At 52.8% G+C, this 27828-nt stretch overlaps 1 protein-coding gene and 2 non-coding genes across 3 annotated transcripts; 2 read left to right on the top strand and 1 right to left on the bottom strand.

The window, feature by feature from the left end:
- GFOD2 (glucose-fructose oxidoreductase domain containing 2) lies at positions 1 to 27828 on the top strand. The gene is made up of 3 exons (XM_004600592.2): positions 1 to 204; positions 18975 to 19320; positions 26482 to 27828. Exons 2-3 carry the CDS (start codon positions 19062 to 19064, stop codon positions 27378 to 27380), a joined length of 1158 nt encoding a protein of 385 aa, XP_004600649.1. The 5' UTR covers positions 1 to 204; positions 18975 to 19061; the 3' UTR covers positions 27381 to 27828.
- On the top strand, positions 13231 to 13361 carry LOC129406893 (small nucleolar RNA SNORA5). The gene has a single exon (XR_008631314.1). It is a non-coding gene; the product is annotated as a small nucleolar RNA SNORA5 (small nucleolar RNA).
- LOC129406914 (small nucleolar RNA U13) lies at positions 15848 to 15950 on the bottom strand. Its single transcript, XR_008631334.1, has one exon. It is a non-coding gene; the product is annotated as a small nucleolar RNA U13 (small nucleolar RNA).

Consider the following 27828-nt stretch of genomic DNA (forward strand, 5'->3'; position numbering starts at 1 on the left):
CCTCCCTCTGCAGAGCTCCCGGTTCCTTAGAAACCAGGCGGCGCGTTCCCGGTGGCGGCGCGCTGGACTACGGAGTCCGCGCGTCCCCGCCTGCCTCCCTCTCTGCGGGCTGCGGGTGTCGGGGCGGGCCGTGGGTGGCAGCTGAGACCCGTCGGGATTCATGGTGTCCGGTGCGACGCGGAGCGGGCGATGCCAGCGTGCCAGGTGAGAGGCGGCCTGCGGGACGGAGCTGGCGCCGCGGGGCCTCCCCCGCCGCCCGAGGTCGGAGGCAGAGGCAACTCGGAGCCGTCGGGGCTGGCGGGGTTGCGTTCGCCACTGCCAGTACCCGCAGCGGCGAGTTCGGGGGAGGGGGGGTCTCCCTGGCTCGCGCTCCCAAGTTTGATCTTAGAATTGTCGAACGTGGGTTTCTGGGCGGACCCGGCCCATCCCTCCAGTGGAGGCGGAAACCGGGGCTCCGCTGCCCGGGGCAGGACGGGTCCCTCTACCTGCGCGGGCCGGACGCTTTGTGAGTGGGCACGGGAGGTGCGGAGACGGCAGACAAAGGACGGGCGGGGAGCCGCTCCATCCTCACTCGGAGTGAGCAGGTCTTGGGGCGGGTCAGTGTTTATTTAAGAAAAGGGGTGTTCGCATGGCAGGTGGGACGGGCTTACTCCGCGGGGTGCGGCGGCGTGGTGGCCCCGCCAGCCCCCGGTGCCTTCCTCGCCCCTCCCCCCGGGTCGCTTCTCCAAAGCCCTGGAAGCCGGCCTGGACAAAAGGTGAGCTCAGGTATTTCCACGAAGGCATGATCGCGGAGGAAAGGTGAGGAAGGCAGAGCCCCTCCCCCCCACTCCCCACCGCGAGATCAGGGAACGGGGTGAGACGAGCAGCCCCCAAACTACAGCAGAATCGGAGTGAGTCGGGAGCAGAAAAGTTTAAAGGCTGCCCCGGGGAGATAACCAGAGAGGCTGAACTACCAGACATCTTATTGATGGTCATTGTCCCCGGAGTGGCGTGCTGGAGGCCAGTTGTGGGGTGGCCTTCTGAGTATCCGGAGTGCCGGCCCCGCACCATCCTCCAAGCTCCGGGAAGATCACGTAGCGTGCGATGCTTCCGTTGAATGGAACCACAGTTTGGATTTGCCACTTAGTGCTAGAGCTGGAAAGACCATTCAGTGCTGGGGACTGAACCCGCTCCGTGACCCATCCCCCCCAGTCCCTGGAACAACTATTGAAACTAGAAAAGGCCCCAGGTTTTGGTGATGATTTGAGGAAGATGGTTACAAGAGGGGGGAAGCCAGAATCTTTGCTTGTTTGTTTTTTGGTTTGGGGGCCAATGTTCAGGATTTACTTCTGATAGTCTCAGGGACCATATGGAGGGACCATATGGGATGTCGGGGACCAAGCAAGTGCTCTACCTGCTGTACATCTCTATTTTTTTTTTTTTTTTGCTTTTTGGGTCACACCCGGCGATGCACAGGGGTTACTCCGGGCTCTGCACTCAGGAATCACCCCTGGCGGTGCTCAGGGGGCCATATGGGATGCTGGGAATCGAACCCGGGTCAGCCGCATGCAAGGCAAACGCCCTACCCGCTGTGCTATTGCTCCAGCCCCACATCTCTATTTTTTAATTGAATCGATTACCTTGAGGTACAGTTACAATATGGAGATACAAGTTGTTCATGACTGGGTTTCAACACCCATCCCTTCACCAGTGTACATACCCTGCCACCAGTGTCCCCAATTCCCTTCCACCTCCCTCACCTCCCCCCCACCTCTTTCCTTCTCTCCTCCCCCTCTCTCTTCTCCCTCCTCCTCCCTTTTGTGCAGTGTGGCTTGTAATACAGGTACTGAAAGGTTACCTCCTATATCACTTTACCTTCTTTCAGCATTCTTTTTTTTTTTCTTTTTGGGTCACACCCAGCGATGCACAGGGGTTACACCTGGCTCTGCACTCAGGCATTACTCCTGGTGGTGCTCAGGGGACCATATGGGATGCTGGGAATCGAACCTGGGTCGGCCACGTGCAAGCCCTACCCACTGTGCTATTGCTCCAGCCCCCCTTTCAGCATTCTTGTCCAGACTCTTGTCCAGAGTCAGCCCTTTAATCTCTTTGGATAGAGGAACATATGTGACTGTATATCTAGAAAAATGACATGGAGGTTGCACATTACTGCTTTTGAGTATAATGGAACTGGGCATTCACGTACTTTAGATTTTCACTACGTATTTTTCAAAATACATACATCCCAGACTGAACCCAGGGTGGCATGCACCCTACCCACATGTACTATCTCTCCAGCCCCTAGTTTCATTTTTGTATACTGTCACTGTTGCTGTCATCCCGTTGCTCATCGATTTGCTCAAGTGGGCACCAGTAACGTTTCCATTGTGAGATTTGTTGTTACTGGTTTTGGGTTTTTTTTTTTTTTTTTTTTTTTGCTTTTTGGGTCACACCCGGCGATGCACAGGGGTTTCTCCTGGTTCTACACTCAGGAATTACTCCTGGCAGTGCTCAGGGGACCATATGGGATGCTGGGATTCGAACCCGGGTCGGCCGCCTGCAAGGCAAACGCCCTACCCGCTGTGCTTATCGCTCCAGCCCTTGTTGTTACTATTTTTGACATATTGAGTAAGCCAATAGGGTGTCATCAAAAGGGGGCTGGAGTGATAGCACAGCGGGGAGGGCGTTTGCCTTGCACGCGAGGCAGACCCGGGTTTGAATCCCAGCATCCCATATGGTCCCCTGAGCACCGCCAGGGGTGATTCCTGAGTGCAGAGCCAGGAGTAACCCCTGTGCATTGCCGGGTGTGACCCAAAAAGAAAAAAAAAAAAGGTTACTGCCTGCTATCAGCCTGGCCACACTCGGTCTGAGCGCTGTCAGGCCCACCCACTGAGAGTAGTCCCCAGCATCAAATGACATTCAGGTGATGCCTCCCTCCCCAAATAAAGACAAAAAGGCCAAGCTCAGGGAACAGTACTGCCTGCTGGGCAGGATGGGGTGTGGAAGGGGTTTTGAATGCAAATGTAGCAGCTGTAGACGGATGCTTGGGCCACAGGGAATTGTGTACCTGTTTTTGAGCTCCCAAAGCTGAAAGGTACTTGGCTTCAAAGGAGAGAGACTTACAACTTCAAAGTATTTCTCCTGCCCAGGGCTATGAAGTCTTTGACAAATAATTAACATCCGCTCTATTTTCTGGGACAGCAGAGGGCAGTTATCAAATCTGGCCTGTAATAAAGTCATCAACAGTATTTAACAAGCCAAAGTACCAGTAATGCTCCCAAGATCTACTTTCACTGAACTGATTTTCTTTTCTGATTTTGGGGCCACACTGGGCGGTGGTCAGGAATCCCTCCTCTCTCTGTTGAGGGGACCATATGCCGTGCCAGGGATGAACCCTGGTCTACCATGCACAAGGCAAGTGCCTTAACCCTTACACTATCTCTCTGGGCCCTTGAACTGATTTTCTTGCTGTTACTCCGTGAGAGAAATGGAAGGGGAGGGGCTGGAGTGATAGTTCAGCAGGTTGGGCATTTACCTTGCGCACGGCAGACCTGGGTTCAATCCCCAAGCATCTCATATCGTCCCCCAAGCACCACCAGGAGTAATTTCTGAGTGCAGAGCCAGGAGTAACCCCTGAGCATCGCCTCACCTTCCCTGCCTGCCAGGTGTTGAAAGGGAGAGAGGGAAGGGGGATGCAGTGTGAGGAGTTATTTTACACACAGCTTTCAGTTCAGAAGACCAGAAATCAGAGACTCATTAACCTAAACGTAGAAGAGACTTCCTGAAGCCAGACAGTTGCTAAGCATATTTATAGGAGGTTCAGTTCCAGGATAAATCCAGTTGGAATTGGTCAGCATCTACTGGGGAAAACTGGAGATTCTACTTTTGCGGGATGGGGAGGAGAGGTTTGGGCCACACCGAGTGGTGCCCAGGGGCTCTTCCTGAGTTTATGTACTGAGTGACTTGTGACCTTGTTATGGCACTATATGTGATGCTTGGGATCAAACTGGGGTGATTGGGGCTGAAGTGATAGTACAGCAGACAGAGCGCTTGCCTTGCACGCAGCCGACCTGCGGGTTCAGTCCTGGTACCCCATATGGTCCTCAGTCCCCGCCTAGATGATTCCTGAGCGCAGAGCCAGGAGTAAACCCTGAGCACTACTGGGTGTGGGCCAAAACAAACAAGAAACTGGGGCTGATTGCATGCAAGTCAAGTACGTGCCTTAACTCTTCTAGACCCCCAAATTTGGCTGTGTGGTGTGTGCGCGCGCATGTGTGTGTGAGAAGTAAAATGGTTTCATTTAAAAGAAATGTTTATTTAAAGAAATGTCAGGGGTTGAGGGGAGAGGAGAGAGACAGACAGAGAAAGAGACATATTCAACAGAACACAGGCTTCTCTAGATTGGAAAAAGTTATCTTTTTTTAGATTTGGCTATTTTTAGAGTATTCCTGCACAGTATAATAATGAGACATTATTTTTCTTAGGTACAGAAGTGTAACATCTTTTCATTAGTGAACTTTAGAATAATCTAAAAGTGCAAATTACAGGGCCAGAGCAATAATACAACAGGTAGGGCTCTTGACTTGCATGCAGCTGACCTAAGTTTGATCTCTGGCACCCCATATGTCCCCTGAGCGCAGAGCCAGGCGTAAGCCCTGAGCACCGGGTACGCCCCCCCCAAAAAAAGAAGTCCAGATTACATTACATTTAATTGTAGATATTTTTGAAAATTAGAAATGAGGGAGCAGAGCAATAGTACAGTGGGTAGGGCATTTGTTTGCCTTGCACATGGCCGACTCAGGTTCGATTCCCAGCATCCCACATGGTACCCTAAGCATCACCGGGAGTGATTCGTGAGTGCAGAACCAGGACTTAACCCCTGAGCATTGCCAGGTGTGACCCAAAAAGCAAACAAAGAAAAAGAAAAAGAATTGAATTGAACTCATGAAATCCCGATAAGAAAAGACTTCTCAAAGCTCTAACATTTCCTTAGGAATTAGTCATTGGGTCAGGAATGAAGATATGGAGTCCCATATCTTCAAACCAAGACAAAGAAAATGAGAAATAGAGGAAAAAATTTCCATCTTGTGGCTAGAACACTCAGAAAATAGGGATTAAGTATTGAAAAGGGAATAAATGATAATCCCTGTATGTCGTAAATATATGCAGATCCTTTCCTTAAGTATTTTTCTTTATTTCCTGCTTTTCACAGGGGACTTGCAAGTAATGCCTATGTTTTAGGTAACCACTATTTCTTCTTTTGGTTTTTTTGTTGTTGTGTTTGGTTTGTTTGTGGGCCTTGGGGGACCATATATGGTGCCAGGTATTGAATTAAGATCAGTCACATGTAAGGCAAGCACCTTATCTTTCTTTCTGACCTGACCCCAACTCTTTTCTATTTTATTTTTCTGTTTTTGTTTTTGGGTCACACCTGGCTTAGGGGTTACTCCTGGCTCTGAACTCAGGAATCACTGGGGTGCTGGGGGGTGGGGCTAGCCATATAGGATACTGGGGGTGGAATCGGGTCGGCCTTGTGAAAGGCACGTGCCCTGCCCGCTGCCCTGTCGCTCCAGCCCCGTGACTCCACCTCATTTCGTGAAGTAGCCAGTGGCAGAATGCCACCCTTTCGCACCCAAGAAAGCCTCAGAATTGCTGGGAGTGGAGGTGGGGAACCTTCTCAGAGCCAGTCCCAGATAATTCTGTCCCTCCTCTCCTGTGTCGGCGGTCAGGAGTGGGTGAGCCAATGTCCCTTTCTGGCCTGGGACAACTGCAACCTAAACTGTCAGCTCTGTTTCTCACGAGAATAGATAACCCCAAAATAGAACCGGAAACACGTCTGCTTGGCTGTCAGATTTACTATATCACTTTACAACCTCAAAATCTTTTATTATTTACTTCCATCGTTATATTTTGCTTAGAATGATAACATTAGAGAAATCAAGTAACTTATGGACTAAATTTCTTAACCTCTATAATTTATACAAATTTAATTTTTAGCAAATTAAAAGTGATGTAAGTTGGCTAACACTAAAAATATTTAAAAATGAGTCTGTGTACTCAGTGAAATACATCACCCTTAGAACTGATAGTGTGCGTAGCCAGTGTGTGTAGCTAGAGAGAGCGCTTTGCGTCGGGAGCTGGGGTTGGGTCTGTATACGGTCCCCAAGCACCGCCAGGCTGATCCCTGACCCCTCCCCTCAGAAAAATGGGATACAGAATTGTGCATATATTTGATCACAAGAACATGGAATAAATGTATAAACATAGCCCTCCCTCTCCCAAAATAAAGAACATAACACACTAAATACCCAATATGGGTTGGCCACATGCAAGGCAAATGCCTTGTCCTTTGTTCTCTCTCTCCAGACAACCCTCCCATATTTATTTATTAAAATTAATTCTTACTAGAACACCATGATTTAAAGAGTTGTTCATTGTACAGTTGTGTGAGGCATTTAGTGTTCCAGCACCATCAGTGACCTTCTCTCCCCCAGTATCCCCCACCTCCTCCCCAATCCCAACCTACCCCCTGTGGACACAATAAATTTACTTTATATTGTTTATTCCAACAAAACTTCAAGAAATAGTAAATAGAATTATCAGAAAATAAATCCTTAAGAGCCAGTTTGTGATTACTGTATGATTTTGACCTATGTAAATAAGAAAATGAAAACCATTTGGGGACTGGAGCCATAGTACAGCAGGTAGGGCGTTTGCCTTACACATGGCTGACCCGGGTTCGATTCCCAGCATCCCATATGGTTCCCCAAGCACCTCCAGGAGTAATTCCTGAGTGCAGAGCCAGGAGTAACCCCTGAGCATCGCTTGGTGTGACCCAAAAAGCAATAAAATAAAATAAAGCCATTTAATACGATATAATAAAATGCTCATTCTCAGTTGCATACATGTTTTCAACTATGGGAACTAATATAATGTACTTTTATTTTGTTTAATATAAAAGTAATATAATTTTATATTATATGGATCTCATTGCCGTAATAATTATTCTTTTTTAAAAGAAGGGTTTGGGGACTGGTGTGATAGCACAGCGGGTAGGGCATTTGCCTTGCACACAGCCAACCCGAATTTGATTCCCAGCAACCCATATGGTCCCCTGAGCACCGCCAGGAGGAATTCCTGAGTGCAGAGCCAGGAGTAACCCCTGAACATTGCTGGGTGTGACCCAAAATGCAAAAAAAAAAAAAAGAAGAAGAAGAAGAAGGTGTTGGTGTAGCCGGAGAGATAGTACAGCAGGTAGGGTACTTGTTTGGGGCATGGCAAAGAAACAGGTAGGCTAATTCACTGATCTACTATCATATATATTATATATTCGTAAACCTTCTGAAGAGTCTCCATGGACTCGTGCCCTTCTCACTCTCTGGCTTCATTTCCCCGCCCCCTTGCTTTGTTCGTTGTTGCCATGGGGAGGGGGCGCTTGTGCTCGCTTGGCAGTGGTGCCAACGGCATGGCACTGTGCACACTAGCAAGGTCAGGAGGGAGCTCGTGGCCTCGTGCCTGGGAGGCAGAGCTTCCACTGCAGAGCCCCCGTGATTGTGTCGTGGTGCAGGGAGGGGCCGGGGCTCAGAGGGACGGAGTCCTTCTCTGGCACGTGCAAGACCCCACGTTCAGTACCCGCAGCGCAGCAGAGTGTAGCCTGATGGCCTCAGAGTGCCATCCGCTGTGGCCTTGATGGTCCCCCGCATTGCTGAGCCCAGGAGCCCCCCAGACCTCTGGGTGTGACCCCTCCCCACTAAGGACAGTGGTGTGGGAGGGATCCACAGGGGTTGGATCCCTGTTGTTCTCGACCTGGTCAGAACCACACAGAAGCGCCTTCCCCCGGATGATGTGTCTCCTCTGGCCTAAGTGGAAGAGGCTCGGGCTGTTCCTAGGCTGTGGGTGGGCAGTCTTGACCCTTGGGGTCTCTGGTGCTGGTGGAGGGCGCTTTTGGTAGCCCAGGTTCCCAGCGTCTGTTGTAGGAAGTTCCATGTGATGAATGGTCTCTGCTACCAGGACTGGCTCCCGCCAGGAAACAGAGTTGCTCACCAGGAGTGGCTCTGGGAGCGCGAGCCGACGTGTTTATCCGGCCAGGCATCCTCTGATTGTCAGGCGGTGACCAGGCATGGCAGAGATCAGCCGGACTTCCCGTGACATTGCAGCCGTTTGCATTTCACTCCTGTTCCAGGACGGGGGGGGGGGGGGGGGGGGGCGGGGGGGAGTGGTGGAGAGATCCTGTCCTTTGGAGCGAGGGGACAGTAGTTGGACATACAATGTGCTTATGTTTTTTTCCAAATTAAATCATTGTGCTTTAACGACTGTTTGCGGTTCCCCGACCCCACCCCCAGTTTTAGAGGTGTTTGAGTTATTCCCTCCAACTCTCGTTTCAGGGCAGAGAGCTAGTTCAAAGGGCTGAGCGCGTGCTTAGGTAAATGTGGGACCTGGAGTGCCCTCAGAACCTCCAGCTGGGACCTTTTGTCCAAATAAAACTCTTTTACTTCCCCTCAATGCTTAGTATCTCTAATAGACTGAGATCACTGTTCAAAGAACATTTAAATCCCCTTAATTTTTAATTTATTGTAGAAATGTTACTGAAATACTTGATCTGTAAAATATCAGGGCCCTATTATATCCTTAATACCACATAAAACTCACTCATGATCCTAAGAGAGCTTAGAGTGCTAATAATCAGACAAGACATTGCGCAATATTTAAACAATAATTGGAACATCCTAAATACTAAAATAGGAGTTGGAGAGAGAATACAGCAGGTTGGGCGCTTGCCTTGCACGCAGCCAACACAGGTCTGATCCCCAGCACCCTGTATGGTCCCCTGAGCCCCAGGAGTGGTCCCTGAGTGCAGAGTCAGAAATAACCCCTGGCCCCTGCCAGGTTTGGCTCAAACCCCTCCCCCCCCCAAGAAAAAAGAACCGTAAAATAAATGATTATTTCTGATAGACATTTTTCATACTCATCATATTTTATAAACAAGTCTCTTTCATTATACATTATTAGAGAGAAAAAAAAGGCTGTTGGGGTCAAGACTTTCCCTGATGACATTATTTTCCATTTTGCATTAGCAGCCAGAGTGGAAAAGCAGTTTTCCTCCAGGGAGGAGAAGTCTGTGAAGGGCACCAGGCCTTTCCAGCCACTGGAAAACTACCTCACCCTCCTGGCGACCAGCAGCCATAGGACAGAGCTAGGGCATGCCTTAGGGGCACTGTACTCCGGGGCACCCTAGAAACGTTCTACACCCCAAGACAGGAGGAAGGCAAAGGGGTGATTGCATCTCTCTTGCGGCCATGTCAGAAGCAGTTTTCCTAGGGTCCGGGTGCTTGTGTCCTTCCCATGGAGAAGTGTTTAGTGTTTTGATTAAACATTCCTCCTTTTTTATCTTTGAATTTTATTTATTTATTTATTTATTTATTTATTTATTTATTTTTATTGGGGGCCACATCCAGAGGTGCTCAGGGCTTACCCCGGCTCTGCATTCAGGAATTACTCCTGGCAGGCTCAGAGGACCACATGGTGCCGGGGGTTGAACCTTCGTCAGCAGCGTGCAAGGCATTGTCTGTGCTCCTCACATCCAGCTCTCCTGTCCAGGAGGTGACCGGCTCTGCCCTGCCTGGCAAGGGGAGTTGCCAAAGGAAGGCTGAGGTGACAAGTGGCCACCCCTTCCTGATCCTTAGAACACGACCATTGTTGAAGGTCACAGGAAAGGTGTTTCTGCTTCTTCTGGGTGTGGCCCCAAAATATTAAAAAAATAAATGTCAGTTTTATCCTCAGCACTGCAAAAAAATAATAATTAAAATTTAAATAGTTCCTTTTTGGTTTTGGACCATACCCGGCAATACTCAGGGCTTACTCTGGGCTCTGTACTGAGGGATCACTCCTAGCAATGTTCCGGGGACCGCATGGGGTGCTGGGGATTGAACCTACTTCATCCACGTGCAAGGCAAGTGCCCTACCTGCTGCACTGTGGCTCCATCCCATAATTCGGACTTTACCAGGAATTTTCATTCTCCAGATAGTTATTCAGATGCCAGAGCGCTACTCAGTACTGCTGGTGGGAAGTGGGCACACGTGGTTGGGGATTGAACTCGGGCCTTGCAGAGGCCAGTCATGTGCTTTACACCTTGCGCTGTCTCTCAGACGCCCCCCCCCCGTGTTTTTCTTTCCAAACTACCGTGCGGTTAGTGCTTTTAATCATATTTCAGTCCTAGGATATGGGTAGTCTTTCACAGGGATTGGTCGTTTAACACTTTAAGGAAGGTCCGTTCATCACCGAGTGCTCCCCTGTACCTCAGAGGAGGGTGAAGGAGACTGGGGGTTCGGTTGTCTTCACTTCCTGCTAGACTCAGCTCCGTGCAGACAGAACTTTGGCTCCCGGTGTCTCCTGTGCTCTGCCTAGACCTGGCCCTTGGTGGCTGCTTGCGTTATTAATAGTAAGTCCAGTTGCACAAACTAAGGTGTCACTTTCTCCATAAGCTGGGAGGTACAGTCTGTGAGGAACTTGGCTCATGCTAGGGGCAGCCTGGTCCCCACGGGCCCCCAGGGTTTTACCTTTGTTTATTGTTTTAATTTTGTAGTTTTGGCCCATACCCTGTGTTGCTTAGGATCACTCCTGGCTCTGCAGGCTGGTGGTGCTCAGGGATCACTCATGGATCTGCACTCGGAAAGCACTCCTAGCTGTGCTCGGGGGATCGCATGGGTTCTGGTCTTCCACGTGCAAGGCAAACGCCCTACAAGCTGTACTAGGGCTCGGGCCCTACCTTAGCCTATTCTTCAGTAAGATGCGATATGGCATAGCATTGGAAGTGGTGGAAGTGTTCTGGTGTCTCGCAGCCGGTACATTTCTAAGGTTCATACATGTTGTTACATGTGTCCATACGTCACTCTCACTTCCTGCTCTCCTGTGTGCTTTGCTAGCTCCACCCCGAGATTTGTGTATCAATCCTCATGGCAAACATTTATTTTTCAAAAGATGAAAAGAGAAACTCCAGCTGTAGGTGTGTGAGCCTGAATTATAATGATTCCCCTGAAAAAGGCAGGAACATTTTAGAAACTGAGATATCTTTGACCACTTGGAAGGAGAGCTGGCGTGTAGTGGAAGGTACAGGGGCTCATACCGGACACAGTCAGAGGACCTGCCCACTGAGGGCCAACAGTGTCAGCGTGTGCCTGAGCTGAGATCATCTGGCAGCTGGCCTGCAGGGGCGCACGGTCAGTTTTGACTGTGCGGCGCGTCAGGGATGGGGCACGGGGGAGCAGAGGCCACGTGGGACGGAACCACACACCGAGCCGAGCCTGCTGAGATCCACTCGAGTCAGTGCGTGTATCGGGGCTTCCTCGCCGTGGCCGAGTACTGTGCCGTTGGGTTGCTGTTTCCTGATCATGTGGCCCCTCTTCTGCTGTTGCTGCGATGACTGGGGGGGTCCCACAGATACTCCGTGTGGCGCTCGTGCACTGGCCATGGTGCTCACTGCAGGGAGAGCTGGTTTCCCTTTTCGGTTGTGGTGCTGGAAGCCCCCAAACAGCAGCACTGCCAGCCAGGCTAGGAACTGGGGGCAGCGAGTGCTGTAGGTCAGGCCCACGGCCTCTGATGCTGCCACCGGAGCAGCTGCTTCTGCGGCCGAGCCATCCCCAGGCCCCCGATTCACCTGTCTATCCTCTTACCACTTGAAGGACATTTGTGTGGCTTCCAGTGGACAGCTACACACAAAACCAAGAAGGGCCAGAGAGATAGTACAGTGGATAAGGTACTTGCCTTCTGGGTTCAATCCCCAGCACCCCATATAGTCCCATGAGCCCGCCAGGAGTGAACTCTAAGCACAGTTAAGACTGAGCTCTGAGCATCAACTAATGTTAATGTGGCCTCAAGAAGAGCCAAAAAAAAAAAAGAGGTTTTTTTATTTAAGTTCAAATAATTCTGGAATTCTGGGTACTGGAGCGGTGGCTGGAAGGATTGGAGCACAAGTTTGCATGCCAGAGGTCCAGGTTTAGTCCCTGGCCCCACAGGGTCTCCTGAGCACCACAGGAGCATAGAGCCAAGAGTAGCCCTTAAGCACCGCCAGGCGTGGCCCCAAAAAACAAACCAGCAAAAAAGAATTGAGCAATTGTGCTTGCTTACAGTATTAGGTGGGCAGGAAGCCGCGCACCCGAAGGGTTACCTGAAGATCCTTGAACTAAAGGCCATTTCCGTGGCTTGAGCAGCTGACAAGTGCTGAGTAGTACCAGGGCCTGGCACAACCCACATGTGGGGGGAGGGGGGAGGGAGCGGAAAGTCACTGGGTTGCTGCCTGAGCCCCGAGGAGGGTGAGAGGCCTTGAGTGCACTGCTGCCTGCCCGAGCATGCCCAGGCCTTGTGCCCGTGTGCACCTGTGGCTGGGCAGGTCCCACCCTCCTTCCAGACCCGTCAGTGGGCATCAGAATGTGTCTGCTCTGCACGGGGCGGTGTTTGGGAGCTCTGGGGCACGGGAAAGGGGTGCACAGGATGTGAGGGCCATGGCGGAGGGGAATTGCAGGGGTTCGAAAGGACAGCTGCTGGGATCACTGAGGAAAACCAGCTCTGCCTGCAGCGCCGCCCGGCCCGCCTCACTTCATGCCATCTGACTTCCTCAGGAGCCAGCGCGTGCCCCTTGCTGGGTGCTGGCGAAGCGGCCCTCGGAGATGCTGTCAGTACAACAGAGGTTACATGTCTCCTCACCCATTTTGTGGCTTTTGGCCACAGCACAGACACCGCCAGAGGTGACCAGAGCATAGAGCAGTGAGGCAGGAGAGCAGGTGGTGGCTCTGGCATGATTTGAGGGGCCACAGACTGGCTTGTGGGGGTGACCGGGTTCACAGCCCTTGGTATCTCGGGCCCACACCACTAGATAGGTGCAGTGCCACTGAGGTGAAGTCTCACGCTGCCAGAAAATGCCGTGAGCCCAGGAAAACTCAAAACCAAAGGCTGTAAATGAAGGAAGCGTCACAAAGCCGCTCGCCTGCGCTCCCGCTCAAAGGGAAGCTTGTGGGCATGAGAGAATTCACGGCCACAGGGAGAGAGAGACGGGGACGGTTAAGGTGCTGCTCTGGGCCTTAGAGAGAGCACAGCGGGGAGGGCACTTGCCTTTCATGAGCAGACCCAGGTTCAATCCCCAGTATCCTCTGTGGCCCTTTGGACACCTCCAGAAGTAATCCCTGAGCACAGAGCCAGAAGCAACCTCTGAACATCACCGAATATGACCCAAAAATGGGGGAAAGATTTTGGTGCTCCGCAGCTACGTTGAATTAGGCACCCACCCCACCCATGGCCAGTGCTGGCCCAGAGGCTGTCGCAGAAACACTGTGACTCATGGGCCCTGGGACCCTCCTGGACTTGGGGATAAATCTGGTCACAGACACCAGAAGAAACCCCGAACATTCGTGGTGCTGTAGATTATTCGGCCTCCAAGAGGGCAGGCAGGAAGCTGACCGGGACGGGTGCAGAGGTGCCCAGTCGTACTTATTTCAGGGGTCCACAAAGGCACAGTTGCACTTCAGTGCAGAAAGCTGTGCATGGGCTCTCCTGGCAATCAGCTCCTAACACAGACACATTATTTTTCTGTTTGTTTTTTGGGCCACACTGGCGATGCTCAAAGCTTACTTCTGACTCTGCTCATGGTCACTCCTGGCAGGACTCAGGGGGCCCTATGGGGTTGGACCTGTGTTGGCTACGAGCAAGGCAAGTGCCTTGCCTGCTGTCCTAGCTCTCCAGCCCCATTTCACATAACGTTCTTTGCACGGTGCACCTCTGTGTTTGCAAGAGACTCTTGAGTGTGAACGAGAAAAGGAGTAAAGCAGTTCAGGGGCCGGCGAGATTGCTTAATCGGCAAGAGCCCTGGGTTCCTGTCCTTGTACTACTTGGGGTCCCGAGAGCCGCTTCAGGGGTGAGGGTAGGAAGGAGAGTGGGGTGGGGGAAAGTGGTTTCAAACAGAATGGAATACTTATAAATAAAAATATATCTAATTCAACCTCTGAGAACTGCTAGTATTTTTTTGAAAGACCTAACTAAATGAGCAGACCTCCCATGTTTATGGAACAGAAGACTGTATGAAGATGACAGTATCCCCCAAATTAAACTACAAACTCAAAGGACTTGGTCTCAAACAAATCCCAGACTGGAGTACTAACAGACTGGAGTATTAACAGCTTATCTTAAAACTCGTGAGGCTGGAGTGATAGTACAGCAGGTAGGTCATTTGCCTTGCATGTAGCCGACCTGGGTTCAATCTCCAGCATCCCATAGGGTCCCCCCAAACCCGGCCAGGAGTAATTCCTGAGTTCAGAGCCAAGAGTAATCCCTGAGCATTGCCAGGTTTGACCCCAAAAAGCAAAAAAATTAAGTGGGGTATTTAAAGGGACAGTTATCAAGACAGAATGGTGCTGAGATAAGGAAAGGAATATATTGATGGGATAAAGTTTAGGGCTCATAAATAAACCTATACATTTATAGAATGACCATAAATGAGCAGGTGGTGAACATTTGATTTTCAACAAAGGTGTTAAAGGGGCTGGAGCAATAGCACAGCGGGTAGGGCGTTTGCCTTGCACGCGGCCGACCCGGGTTCGAATCCCAGCATCCCATAATGGTCCCATGAGCGCCACCAGTAGTGATTCCTGAGTGAAGAGCCAGGAGTGGCCCCTGTGCATCGCTGGGTGTGACCCAAAAAGAAAAAAAAAAAGGTGTTAAAATCATTCTGGGGAAAAGAATAATCCCTTCAACTACAGTGAGTGACCATCCACATGAAGTGCAGCTGGCCTGGGCTGGGGAGACGGCTCAGCAGGCTGGAGACGTGCTTTACACGCAGGAGCTTCGAGTTCAATTCCCAGCCCCACCTGGCCCGCCACGCTCCCCCAGCTCAAGCTGGGAGTAGCCTCCAAGCACCCTAGGTCTGGCCCCATAAAGGGACAAAGAAAGAGGGAGAGGGCAGGGAAAATGAAGAGGTGGACTGGAAGTGACTGTCATAAGGACGTTGGTGATGGTCTTGGATGTTTCGATGATAGTGAGGTGTGGTGACTGTCCATCAGAACTGTATAGATTAGAGTCAGAGAGACAGCACAGTGGGCTAAGGGGCTTGCCTTGCATCCTGCCAACTCCAGTTTGAATCCCTCTTTCCACGTCCAGTCTCTTAAGTACCACCAATGGTCATTCGAGAGCACAGAGCCAGGAATGTCCCGGAACACACCACTGTGTGCACTGCAAGGGCTTTACCTCCTGTACTGCTCTCTGGCCACTGTGTGTGTGTGTGTGTGTGTGTGTGTGTGTGTGTGTGTGAAGCTTGGGAAATCATATGGAATTAGGGGGATTGAACCCCGGTCAACCTGCCCACTGTACTATCACTCTGGTACCACCAAGAATTTTTTTTTTCTTTTTCGGTGCTCAGGGACCTGACCCATATGGGATGCTGGGAACCGAACCCAGGTTGGCCTCGCGCAAGGCTAATCCCTACCCGCTGTGATATTGCTCCAGCCCCAAGAATATTTTTAAAGAGAGAAAAACTGGGGTCAGAGAGAGAGAGTACAGCAGATAAAGCACTTGCCTATACACAGCCAACCCAGGTTTAATCCCCAGCATCCCATATGGTCCCCATATGGTCCCCTGAGCCTGCCAGGAGTGATTCCTGAGTGCAGAGCCAGGAGTTACCCCTAAGTACCACCAGGTGTGTCTCAAAAAACAAGAAAAGAAAAGAAAAGAAAAGAAAAGAAAAGAAAAGAAAAGAAAAGAAAAGAAAGGAAAGGAAAGGAAAGAAGGAAGGAAGGAAGGAAGGAAGGAAGGAAGGAAGGAAGGAAGGAAGGAAGGAAGGAAGGAAGGAAGGAAGGAAGGAAGGAAGGAAGGATTGAACTTCTTTTACGTCAGACGGGTAATGTGTCAATGTGTAACAAGATTTAAGGGAAGCACATCTCATACAGCCATGTGAACACCCAGTCATCATGGTCATGAACCAGAAAAGGATCAGAATTGAACTTCTTAACCTCTCAACTCCTCTGTGTTCTCCTCCAACATGAATGCATTCCATCCGCACAGATTTGCATGGGCTGCACATTTTATACAGACGCATCCATGCATGTCACTGTGTGAGGACCTGATGGCTCTCTGAGGCCCAGTCTCCTGCAGGACAGGGATGGACACTGCTTGCCCAGAGAACAGGAGATGAGTATTTGGGCTCTTCCTGCTTTTTTTTTTTTTTTGGTTTTTTGGGTCACACCCGGCGATGCACAGGGGTTACTCCTGGCTCTTCACTCAGGAATTACCCCGGCGGTGCTCAGGGGACCATATGGGATGCTGGGATTAGAACCCGGGTCGGCCGTGTGCAAGGCAAACGCCCTACCTGCTGTACTATCGCTCCAGCCCCTCTTCCTACTTTTTGGTTCTCATGATTAATTCTTCTTATGAACACATGTGGAAAACTTTTTGTGAGATGACCCTGTTATGAATGCCGTCTGAAGGACCTCAGGAGACAACTTCTCCCCCACTGTTTAATCTCCCATGACTCCCAAGCTATTACTGTCGTTTCACGTAACTGTCTCCCAGCCGTGCACCTGTTAGCTCATAATTCAGCAGCGCATCCTGTCTGCTGGGTTGTGTGTCCTGAACTCATCTGTCTCAGAGAATCCTTGCACAGGACCCTGCCCAGAACTAGACCTGGCCTGTCCGGACGTTTCTGGATCAGGCAAGCCTTGTTAGTCTTGCTGAACAATCTGTACTTCCCACTGAGCTGGAAAGGAAGAGAAGTTTACGCTCCTGTTTGCCTTTTATAAAGTCGTCTTTGTAGTCAGAAGAATGGCAGGAAGAAAAAGGCGGGTAGAGCTGAAGCCAAAGGTGGTTGTGTTCATCTAGGTGAGTGACGTGGGGGCCAGATGAGTGGCAGAGGGCTTGTTCCCGGCCCAGTGCTCCAGGATCACCCCTGGCAGTCCTCGGGGTCAGACCCGGAGTCAGTCACAGGCAAGCAAGTGCCTATCCCCTGTAGCATCTCAAGTGTCACTTAGAGAGTAGTTCCTTTGCAATAAGGAATGTGGGTGTTTGGTTTGGTTTTGATTTTGGTTTTTGGGCCACACCTGGCCGTGCTCAAATTTTACTCCTGGCTCTGCACCCAGGTGTCACCCCTGGCCTGGCAGTGTTCGAGTGATGATATGTGGCGCCTATCAGCCATGTACAAGGCAAGCACCCTACCCACTATACTATCTCTCCAGACCCAGAAATTTGTCAAAGTCCAGAATGTAAAAATTTTCCCTAAACTCATCATTCCCCAGGTGAGTGTGATTGAATTCGGGTATATTCTGGTGATCCTGAGTTATGTGTGGAATGCTCCTAGATGTAGGATTCTCATAGGTACTTCTATTGAACTTTTTGTCTTAGCATGACATTAAAGCACACTTCTGTTTATTTATGGTTTTCGGGTCACACCCAGCAGTACTTGGAGGCTCACATCATGGGGTCACTCCTAATGGTGCTCAGGGAACCATGCGTGTCAGACCGTGCTCCCGCCTCCCGCGTGCAAATCTTACTTGAAACGCTCTTCCTGGCCCAAACAGCACATCTTTGGATTTCATTTGTTTCGATTTGCTTTTGGTGACTGGCGTTGTCTTGTGGGTCACGAAGGGTTTCTTTCTGGCGGTTTCAGCAGCTCCATAGCATTCTGCATCTGACCAGTCACTAGTCTTCATATCCAGATTGAGTCCCGGCTTCTCATTACAGGGTCGGTGTTGGGGGCTGGGTGGGGGCAGGGAGTTTGGGATCAACCTGGCTGGGGTTACTCCTGGCTCTGCACTCAGGGATCCCATATGGCTGGGGGGACCATATGTGGTGCTGGGGATCGATCCCAGGTTGGCCAGCCCTGTCCAAGGCAAATGCCCTACCTCCATACTGTCGCCCTGGCCCCTACATAGTCAGTATTGCCCTGAATGCTCTTTGTTCCGGGGCCACTCCCAGCGGTGCTCCGAGGTTACTTCTGGCGGTGTTACACGGGGAACATACGGTATGCTGGGGATTGAGCCCAGGTTAGCGTCATGCAGCGCAAGCGCCCTACCCGCTGTGCTCTCTCCAGCGCCCCTGTGAATAATCTGACACCTCCCAGGAGTCATCCAGCATTCCTGTTGTTGCTGGCCTGGTGGTGGTTTTTTGTGTTTTTTCTGGGGTGCCACAGATCAAACCCGGCCTCACACATATAAGGTGTGCACTTGGCCGCAGAGTCACACCAACCTTGTTCATTTTTAATTTTTTTGTTTGCTCTAGGGTCACGGCAGCTCTGTGCCCCGAATTGCTTGTGCTAATGCTTCGGGGGGGACCCGGGGATGCTGCCCAGGACTGAGCCTCTTTGCAGCTGCTCAGCCCTCTGAGCGCGCTCTCTGCCCCTTTAAATGCTGTCCATTAATTTTTTTTATCCTCCGTACAAAGAGCCAGCATTGTTCCTGCAGTAAGGTGCGGTGTCTTGGGTGACCTTCCAAGACCCCTCCCTTCCAGCAAGTTTACTTAGTGCAATTTTTTGAAGTTCAAGGACTTCTGGGAGCTGTGGGCCACATGTTGAAACTGTGTTTCCAGATCAGTTTGGAGGAGGCTTCTCAGTCTTTGCTTTCTGAGATGCCAGGAGCGCGTGGGAAGACTCGAGTGAGATTTCCCCAGGTTTGCCGCCTTGGTTTTGGTTTGGCGCCACACCTCACTCCCAGAATCAGTGCTAGAGAATCTCCAGGCTTTGCTTAGAGGACCCCCCTCCTCCCCATCCCTCCGCCTCCTCCGCAATAAAGTTAGACACAGGGCCAGAGAGAGCTCAGGGACTGAGTGCGGCAGAGCTCTGATTTGCTCCCAGTACCCCCCTTCCCCTTCTGTTGTTTTGCTTTGCACTGTTTCTGTAAGCTAGGACCCTTGAATCAGGCCCGTGTACACAACAGGCTGACCCTGAAGGTGAATGGTTGGTACAAATCGCACTAAAAATTAGGAGACTCGAACCCACTAACAGCCAGTGTGGCACTTGCCATTGCAGGAGCCATGTCTGACCAGGTGCCGGGGAAGGTCGTCTTCCGGCAGGAGGCCCTCGTGAGGAGATGAGTTGGTGAGCGGGGCGGCCGGCATGAAGACGCTGCCAGGAGTGGGCGTGTTCGGGACGGGCAGCTCGGCCCGCGTCCTGGTGCCACTGCTGCAGGCCGAGGGCTTCACCGTGGAGGCCCTGTGGGGCAAGACGGAGGAGGAGGCGAAGCAGCTGGCCGAGGAGATGAACATCACCTTCTACACCAGCCGCACCGACGATGTCCTGCTGCATCAAGATGTGGACCTGGTGTGCGTCAACATCCCGCCGCCGCTCACCCGGCAGATTGCAGTGAAGGCGCTAGGTGAGAGATGGCACGGCCCTCTGGGATGGCCCTCACTGCCCCGAAGTGCTTGGCAGAGCATGGGGGGGAGGGCAGGAACGTGTGTGTGTGTGTCTCTGTGTGTCTCTGTGTGTCTGTATGTGTGTGTGTGTCTGTGTCTGTGTCTGTGTGTCTGTATCTGTGTGTGTGTGTTTCTGTGTGTGTGTGTGTGTGTGTGTGTGTGTGTGTGTGTGTGTGTGTGTGTGTGTGTGTGTGTGTGTGTGTAGGGCGGGAGCATCTTCCAGGTATGGGGAGCAGAAGCATGCCTGACTGTGAAAGACAACACCTGCCACAGGGACCGTCCTGAGCTAGACTTAAGGAGAGGCCTGAAGAGCGGGCCCGATGCAGGGACTCGGGGTTACCAGGTTGACCCTGTGACTCCTCCTTTGGGGCCCTGGAAGCGACTTGTGCTCGGGGCACTGGTTCCTCCATTTCTCTGCGCAGTGCAGCCTGCAAGAGGGAGAGACGGGAGGCGAGGCTGCCATTTCCTGTGCTTTGTCTCTCCTTGACTTGCCGGCGCGCACGCCCTTCCTGCCAGCCCGGCTGGTGTATGTGCCAGCGGGCAGGAAGGTCCCGGCAGCCCCCGCACAGCCTGTTCACGTTGCGGCTCGCCCAGGAAGCCGGGAGCTGGGCGGCCTCGTGCCCCTGCCCGGCCTGCTGTGCCCTTCCCTTCCCATTCTGCTGGCTTCTCCTTCCTGCCGTCCTTCAGCGAAGTCTTCTCTCCATCTTAGCGCACCAGAACCGACTTTCCTAGGGCGAAACGCCAGTGAGCATTCACCCAGACACTGGCCTTTCTGGGCATCCAAAGCAGCGTGATGAGAGTCCTGCCCGCCTTGGACCCCAGCCCAGCGGAAAAGACTGGAAGGGCTCTTGGGGAGATCTCACAGGGGCTCGAGCACGCTCCTTGCAGGCAGCTCACCCTGGCTCCTTCCACAGCACCACACGGCTCCCTGAGCCCCACTGGTGTTGGCTGAGGACCCATCAGGGTGTCCCGGGTGATCCCCAGCACCTCAGGGTCCAAGAATCAGTGTCACCTCGGCGTGAGCATTGAATCAAAAGTCTGGGTGGTCAGCTTGCCGAGAGTAGCCCTCAGACCTCCTAAGCACTATTTGGTAACCCTGCCTTCCCCCATGAAAAACCAGAAAGACTAGGAACAACACACATTATAAGGTAATGACAAAGCCCTTAAGTAACAACCCAGGCTCAGAGCACTTGTTTTAAGTGAGGTGGTAAGAACCATCTCTGGGAATTGGAGTGATAGTATAGCAGGTAGGGTGTTTGCCTTGCACGCAGCTGACCGGGTTCGATTCCCAGCATCCCATATGGTCCCCTGAGCACCGCCAGGAGTAATTCCTAGTGCAGAGCCAGGTGTGCATCTGTGCATTGCCAGGTGTGACCCAAAATGCAGGAAAAAAAAAAAAGAACCAGGTCTCTGATCCCATGAGATCTTTGGCTCCAGAACCGGCGCCATGAGACCAACGGCCGTGCCCCTCATTACTCCCACAGAAGACCTCAGGGAGTCCCCTTGTTCTGAGCTGGGAAGGGTAAATAGCCATTGGAGTGAGCAAGAATGAGAATCTGTCAGGCCAGCCTTAGAGACGGTTTGTCTGTCCTGAGTGAGCACAGGGCTGTGTGGTGTGGGAGCTCTTCAAGGTGCTCGTGACTCCTGGACCACCTAGCATGGCTCCAGACTGAGCTGGATGCAGCCCTGGGCCAGCACTTCACTGGAGAGGGTGGTCAGCAGCTTCCTTGCTGGCCAGTGGCATAGCGCTGGCTCACGGGGGGCCAGTACCCCCAGAGGCAGAGTTCTGGCGCTCTCAGTCTTGAGCCCGTGGGTTCCACAAAGGCGCTTTTCTAACTGCAGGTCGAAAGATGAACCTTCGCCGCTCAGCCAGCAGCGGCTGCATTCTGGTTCCTTGTATGGAAGAACCTGACTTGGGCCCTCGAGTCTGAACATGAAGGTCCTGGACGACCTCGGGGCAGGGCCGCCGGCTGGCTCTCTGTGGGTGCGCAGGCTCTGGAGAACCTGCCCACCAGCCCTGCCCCTGGGCTCTGCTCACTCGGACCCCACAGAAGCCCCCAAGTCTCTTAGGAGGTGAAATTGTGGCCCAGTTGCATTTTCTTCACTGAGTTAGATCACAGTGCTTTCCACTTCCAGTGCCATAGAGATTGTTTCTTGGGGCCAGAGAGATAGTCCCAGGATGCTCATTATTCATGCATATGTGAGGCCCTGGCTTCAGTTCCCGACATTGCGCACACACACACATATATGTGTGTAGAGGACCGGAGAGATAGTTCAATGGCTAGAGCACTTGCTTCACATGCAGGTGACCCGGGTTTGATCCCTAGCACCATTTGGTCTGCTGTATAGCCAGAAGTGACCCGTGAGCACCAAGGGGACCCAGGAGGTAGCTCCTGAGCACTGCCAGGTGTAAACCAAAAAACAAAATAGTGACATAAAAAAATGCCTGTGCATGTGTGCATGCCTGTGTGTGTACATGTGCACGCACATGAGTATGTGTGTGTGTGTATGTGTGTGGTTTGGTTTCTTGCTTTCATTTCTTCAAGTTTTTCCTATAAGTAGTTCTTGGATTATTCTCCAGAAGTGTAGTTTTCATTTCCCAACTCCTGTGGTATTTGATTTCAACTTTTAATTTATATTTTTTTCTTTTTTGTTAACCTCATATTTTATCAAATTTCTCCATAAATTCCTAAAAGAGGGAAGGATTCTAGTATGTTTTCTTTTTTTTTTCCTTTTTTGGGTCATACCTGGCTATGCCCAGGAGTTAGTCCTTTCTCTGCACGCAGGAATCACTCTAGGTGGTGCTCGGGGTACCTTATGGGATGCCAGGGACCGAACCTGGGTCAGTTGCGCCCTACCCGCTGTACTATCGCTCTGCCCTAATATGTTTTCAGCTTCATTCAGAGGGGATGGAGAGAGAGCAAGTGACCAGGGCGCTTGCCTTGCGTGCGGCAGATCCAGGTTTGATCCCCGGTTCTGTTCCCCCAAGCACCACCAGGAGTGATTCTGGAGTGCAGAGCCAGGAGTAACCCCTGAACATTGTTGCTATGACCCAAAAATAGGGAAAAAAAATTGGTTCAGGAAAAATTTTTTTTTCAGTTTTTGAAAAGGCAACAGCTTTTACTTTCACTTCTTTTTCTTAGAACAGAGATGGGGATGAACAGGCCCAGGCCCCACAGGGACGGGCAGTGTCTGTGTGCTGCCAGGAGGCTGCGAGGACATTCCAACTGCGCCTCCCCCTCGCCAGGCGCAGCAGCTGCACTGTTCAAGGCCCCTGTGAAGTGCAGCCCGGGGCACACGTGGCACAGTCTGGAGGGTGGTAGGGCAGCACCTTCACTTGGAGGAGCATTTGCAGAGTCCAGAGCAGATGCAGGAGCCCTTAATGCTGCAGGAACACTAGGGGTCTGTTTGACAGTGTGGTGAGGACGGATGCTCATGGGTGGCAGGCCTGGTGCCACCTGAGGTGCCCGGGCTCCACAACATGTCTTTCAGTGTTCAGAGTGCCTCCACACCTTCTGCACAGGTGAATGCTTCTGTTCTGTTCTTTCTTGGTGGTTCTTGTACCATAACTCCCTCAGTTCTCTGGGGACCACGAGCTGCCAGGGATGGCACCAGGCCCTTATGCATGCACTGCAGTGTTCTGCCTCTGAGCCACATCTCCAACCCCTGGAGTATTTTCTTAGGTCATTAAAATGTGGATTTCGGGGCCAGAGTATTAGTATAGATAGGGCATTGGCCTTGCACGCAGCTGAGCCGAGTTCCATCCCCAGCATCCTAACTGGTCCCTCGAGCACCACCAGGAGTGACCCCTGAACACAGAGCCCAGATTAAGCCCTGAGCACTGCCTGGTATGACCCAAAATTATGTAAAAAAAAAAAGGGGGGGGCTGGATCAGTAGCACAGAGGATAGGGCATTTGCCTTGCACGCGGCCGACCCAGGTTCGATTCCCAGCATCCCATATGGTCCCCTGAGCACCGCCAGGAGTAATTCCTGAGTGCAGAGCCGGGAGTAACCCCTGTGCATCGCTGGGTGTGACCCAAAAAAGCAAAAAAAAAAAAAAAAAAAAAATAGATGGATCTCTGTCTCTGGTTTCTGCCATCTGTGGGCTTCCTGAGGAAAAGAGAGTTGTCAACTCTTTCTGTAGTTTCTCCTGAGATAATGAAATGGTTTCTCAAGCCACTTGACCCAAACTGTTGAACGCCAAGAACACCAGTCCCTTGGGGATGGAGCGATAACACAGCAGGTAGGGCATTTTCCTTGCACGCGGTCAACCTGGGCTCAATTTCTGGCATCCCATATGGTCCTCTGGGGTTCAGTCTCTGGCATCCCCTATGGTCCTCTGGCCACCGCCAGGAGTGATTCCTGAGTGCAGAGCCAGGAGTGACCCAGAAAGGCAAAAGGCAAAAAAAAAAAAAAAAAAAACCACCGGTGCCCAGGATCACCTTCCCCTGCCCAGTCAGCCCTGGCACCCTGTGCCCTCACTCCACCATTCCCGCCGTCTTGCTTGTGTCTGTCACTGATGGAGCTCTGCCGGTGTTAGAGCTTGAAGACTGTCTCTCCCACTGGGCTCTCCAGTTATCCGGCGGTGGGGACCCTGCCTGGGCAGTGTCCCCAGAGAGCGGCATGGGGCCTGGCATACCAGCTAAGTGAAGATATTTGCCAACTCCACCCAGCCAACCTGCCTGCGACTCTGCCCCGGGAGCTCCCCAAGGCCCTGCAACCCTGGAATGAGTCTGTGTGGCTTCCGCTTTGCTTTGTTTTTTTCACCCTGTGGGTGGTTGTTGTTTGTATTGTTTTAGTTTTTGGCTTTTGCGCCACACCCAGCGATGCTCAGGAGTTATGCTTGGCTCTGCACTCAGGAATCACTCCTGACAGTGCTCGGGATGCCATATGGGATTTTTGGGGATCGAACCCAGGTTAGAACATGCAAGGCAAGCGTCCTACCCACTATGCTAGCTCTCTGGCCCCTCTTATTTATTTTCTAGTAATGTCCTTTTTGTTAGGAATAGTGGAAACAGCCAGGGGCCAGGGACGCAGCTGAGCGGTAGGGCACTGCCTTGTGTGTGTGAGGGCCTAGGTTCCATCTCCAGGATTGCCAAAAAATAAAATCATCATCAGTATCATCATCATCATCCGGTCTTCGGGTTTCGTGTTTTGTCTTGGGGCCGTACCCAGAGTGCTCAGGGCTATTCCTGGCTCTGTGCTCAGAAGTGGCTCCTTCCCGTGTTCAGGGGCCCTAGTGCAGGGTCAGGGATTGAACTAGGGTGGGTCGCCTGCCAGGCAAACGCCCTTCTGCCTGTACTGTACGCCTCTGGGTTTTGTGAGACTTCCTGAGCCGCTGTTTGCAATCAGGTGTGCGGGGCCTCGCCACTAGGTGGGGAAGGAGTGCCGCGGCCGCAGGATGCAGCCGGCCGAGAGGTCTCCGCGTAATCTGGAGAGTGTCAGCCCAAGGGAAAGCGCTCAGAACTTGTTCACATCCAGAAATTTGAGCCCTGAAGCATTCCACACCCACGCTTTCTCCATCCCTGGAGACAAAGGCCCTTGTTCACTTCTCTGGTCTTTGGCTCCGCAGGAAGGCGAGATTGACTTCACTCTGCCCTTCCAGCCACGCTTATCCTGGTCGAGGTAATGGCACCTCTGCCTGGCGCCCCCACACCCGGGCACTGCTGGGATCAAAATGCCAATGGGAGCTCTCCTCGGTGAGCCCCAAAAGGAGGATCTCTCCGCTCCCTTGACCCTTGTAGCCTAGACCACGTTTCTTATCCTAGTGTAACGGTCTTCAGACTCCCTGCAGCACCAAGTCCCTTTCTCCAGTCGCCCTTCCCCTGCCATCTGCCCCGCCCTGCCTTGAGTAGTTGCGGCCGGCAGCCTTGGGGCTGAAATCCTGTGTCCCTTCTAGGGGACCCTGCAGGGTGAGTAGTGTTAATATTTGGGTCTGCTCCCTGCTGGGCCAAGGACCTCTCCCCTCACCTGCCCCCTGCCTGGGAGTGTGACACTTGGCAAACTGGTGGTGTTTTCCTTGCAGCAACTCTGGGAATCAGCATTTGTCAAGGTTAAGAGAAAGTGGGCACTTGGGCCCAGTGGAGACACTGGATTACGCCTCAGGCCTCCTCCTTTCTCCAATACTGTGGCCCCTTACTCTGGGGGTCCAGACCTGAGGCTCCTGCGTGTCAGCTGGCACATGCCTAGTGGGGTTCTTGAGGGCTGGGGTGGTGGGGACGGGAACGGGGTGGGAGGTGATGGGGAGATGGGAAGGGAGTTTGGACAACTGTCTATAGGCACCAGGTTCCCTGTTGTCTGTGTCAGGATAAGAGCTTCCAGGACTAGACAGCCCTGCTTTGTAAGTGATCTGATAGAGCACAGGAAATAGAGATTAATCTCATTAATGGCATGTTGATAACGAACTCTGTTTGTGTGTGTGTGTGTGTGTGTGTGTGTGTGTGAGAGAGAGAGAGAGAGAGAGAGAGAGATAGGCTCACCACTGAGCCACATCACCAACCTAAATCTTTTTAAAGATCTAATTTTGGGGGCCCGAGAGATAGTACAGCAGGTAGGACACTTGCCTTGCAAGTACAGCTGACATAGATTGAATCCCCAGCATCCTGTATGGTCCCTCGAGTCTGCTAGGAGCACAGAGCACAGAGCCAGAGCCCTGAGCATCTCTAGGCTCACCTAAAAAGCAAATAAAATTTGGAGGCAGAGGGGGCTGGAGCAGTGTCCAGCGGGTGGGGGTTTGCCTTCCACGCGGCTGACCTGGGTTCGATACCAGCATCCCATATGGTCCCCCAAGCCCACCAGGAGTGATCTCTGAGCGCAGAGCCAGGAGTAAGCCCAGAGCACCTCTAGGTGTGGCCCCAAAACAAACGAAGTAAACAGTGACTTGCATGTACTCAGCCCGGGGTCAGGCCCAGGCACTTCAAAAACAAAAAACCCTTCTCGTTCCTCCAGCCCAGGCCATCCTCCCACCCCAGTGCCTGGACAGCAGTTTATGTCCCCAGTTGCGTCCCAGGCCCCTGTCTGGAGTTTCAGGCGGCTTTCCCAAGTCTCTGCCCCCCATAACTTGGGTCCCAGGGCCCCGGACCAGCTGGTAACCCGGAGGTCCCGTGTCTTGTCTTGGCAGGTATCGGGAAGAACGTGGTGTGTGAGAAGGCCGCCACCTCGGTGGATGCCTTCCGCATGGTGACGGCCTCACGCTACTACCCACAGCTCATGAGCCTGGTGGGCAACGTGCTGCGCTTCCTGCCCGCCTTCGTGCGCATGAAGCAGCTGATCGCCGAGCACTACGTGGGCGCCGTGCTCATCTGCGACGCGCGTGTCTACTCGGGCAGCCTGCTGAGCCCCAGCTACGGCTGGGTGTGCGACGAGCTCATGGGCGGCGGGGGCCTGCACACCATGGGCACCTACATCGTGGACCTGCTCACGCACCTCACGGGCCGCCGCGCCGAGAAGGTGCACGGGCTGCTTAAGACTTTCGTACGGCAGAACGCGGCCATCCGCGGCATCCGGCACGTCACCAGCGACGACTTCTGCTTCTTCCAGATGCTCATGGGCGGCGGCGTGTGTGGCACCGTCACGCTCAACTTCAACATGCCGGGCGCCTTCGTGCACGAGGTCATGGTGGTGGGCTCGGCCGGCCGCCTGGTGGCCCGGGGTGCCGACCTCTACGGCCAGAAGAACTCGGCCAGCCAGGAGGAGCTGCTCCTGCGGGACTCGCTGGCCGTGGGCGAGGGGCTGCCCGAGCGGGGGCCCCAGGACGTCCCGCTGCTCTACCTGAAGGGCATGGTGTACATGGTGCAGGCCCTGCGCCGCTCCTTCCAGGGCCAGGGGGACCGCCGCACGTGGGACCACAGCCCCGTGGCCATGGCCGCCTCCTTTGAGGACGGGCTGTATATGCAGAGCGTGGTGGACGCCATCAAAAGGTCCAGCCGCTCGGGGGAGTGGGAGCAGGTGGAGGTGCTGGCGGAGGAGCCGGATGCCAACCAGAACCTGTGCGAGGCGCTGCAGCGGAATAACCTGTGAGCCCGTGAGCCTGCGGGGGGCGGGCTGGGGGAGGGGGCGCCCCGATGGCCCCCGGGCATGCACCCTCTAGGCTAACTCCTCAGATTTGCAGACCGAGAGGTGGTGGAGCCTGTAGAGGCCAGGCTGGGGGGCTGCAGCGCTTCCGAAGCCCACCTGGCTGGTCCCCTGGGGCCTGAGGCTTGTTGCTAGGTCCCCTCTCGGCCCGGGCATCTCAGGAATGGTGGGGAGCGGCGGGGCAGCCAGTCCTCCCTCAGGGTTCTGCCTTGCGGCTCTGCCCCTGCGGGCTCCAGGTTGCCCCTCTGCTGGCAGGAAAGGGGTCCTCCTTTAGCTGAGTGCTCAGGAGCAGCTGACCTGGACAGGGCCCCTGATTGGGCTGAGAGTAGCCGGGAAAGCTCTGGGGCGTGTGGTACTGTTAATAAATCAGAAACTGGCACCGTGGTGTGTGGCA

The sequence above is a fragment of the Sorex araneus genome, chromosome 8 (genome assembly GCF_027595985.1).
Source record: "Sorex araneus isolate mSorAra2 chromosome 8, mSorAra2.pri, whole genome shotgun sequence".
Lineage (NCBI taxonomy): Eukaryota > Metazoa > Chordata > Mammalia > Eulipotyphla > Soricidae > Sorex > Sorex araneus.

Excerpts from the sequence above, each read along its gene's own strand:
- GFOD2 (XM_004600592.2), top strand. The coding sequence starts at position 19,062 with ATGAAGACGCTGCCAGGAGTGGGCGTGTTCGGGACGGGCAGCTCGGCC. Across the intron at positions 19,321-26,481 it reads GATTGCAGTGAAGGCGCTAG|GTATCGGGAAGAACGTGGTG; the intron begins GTGAGAGATGGC and ends TTGTCTTGGCAG.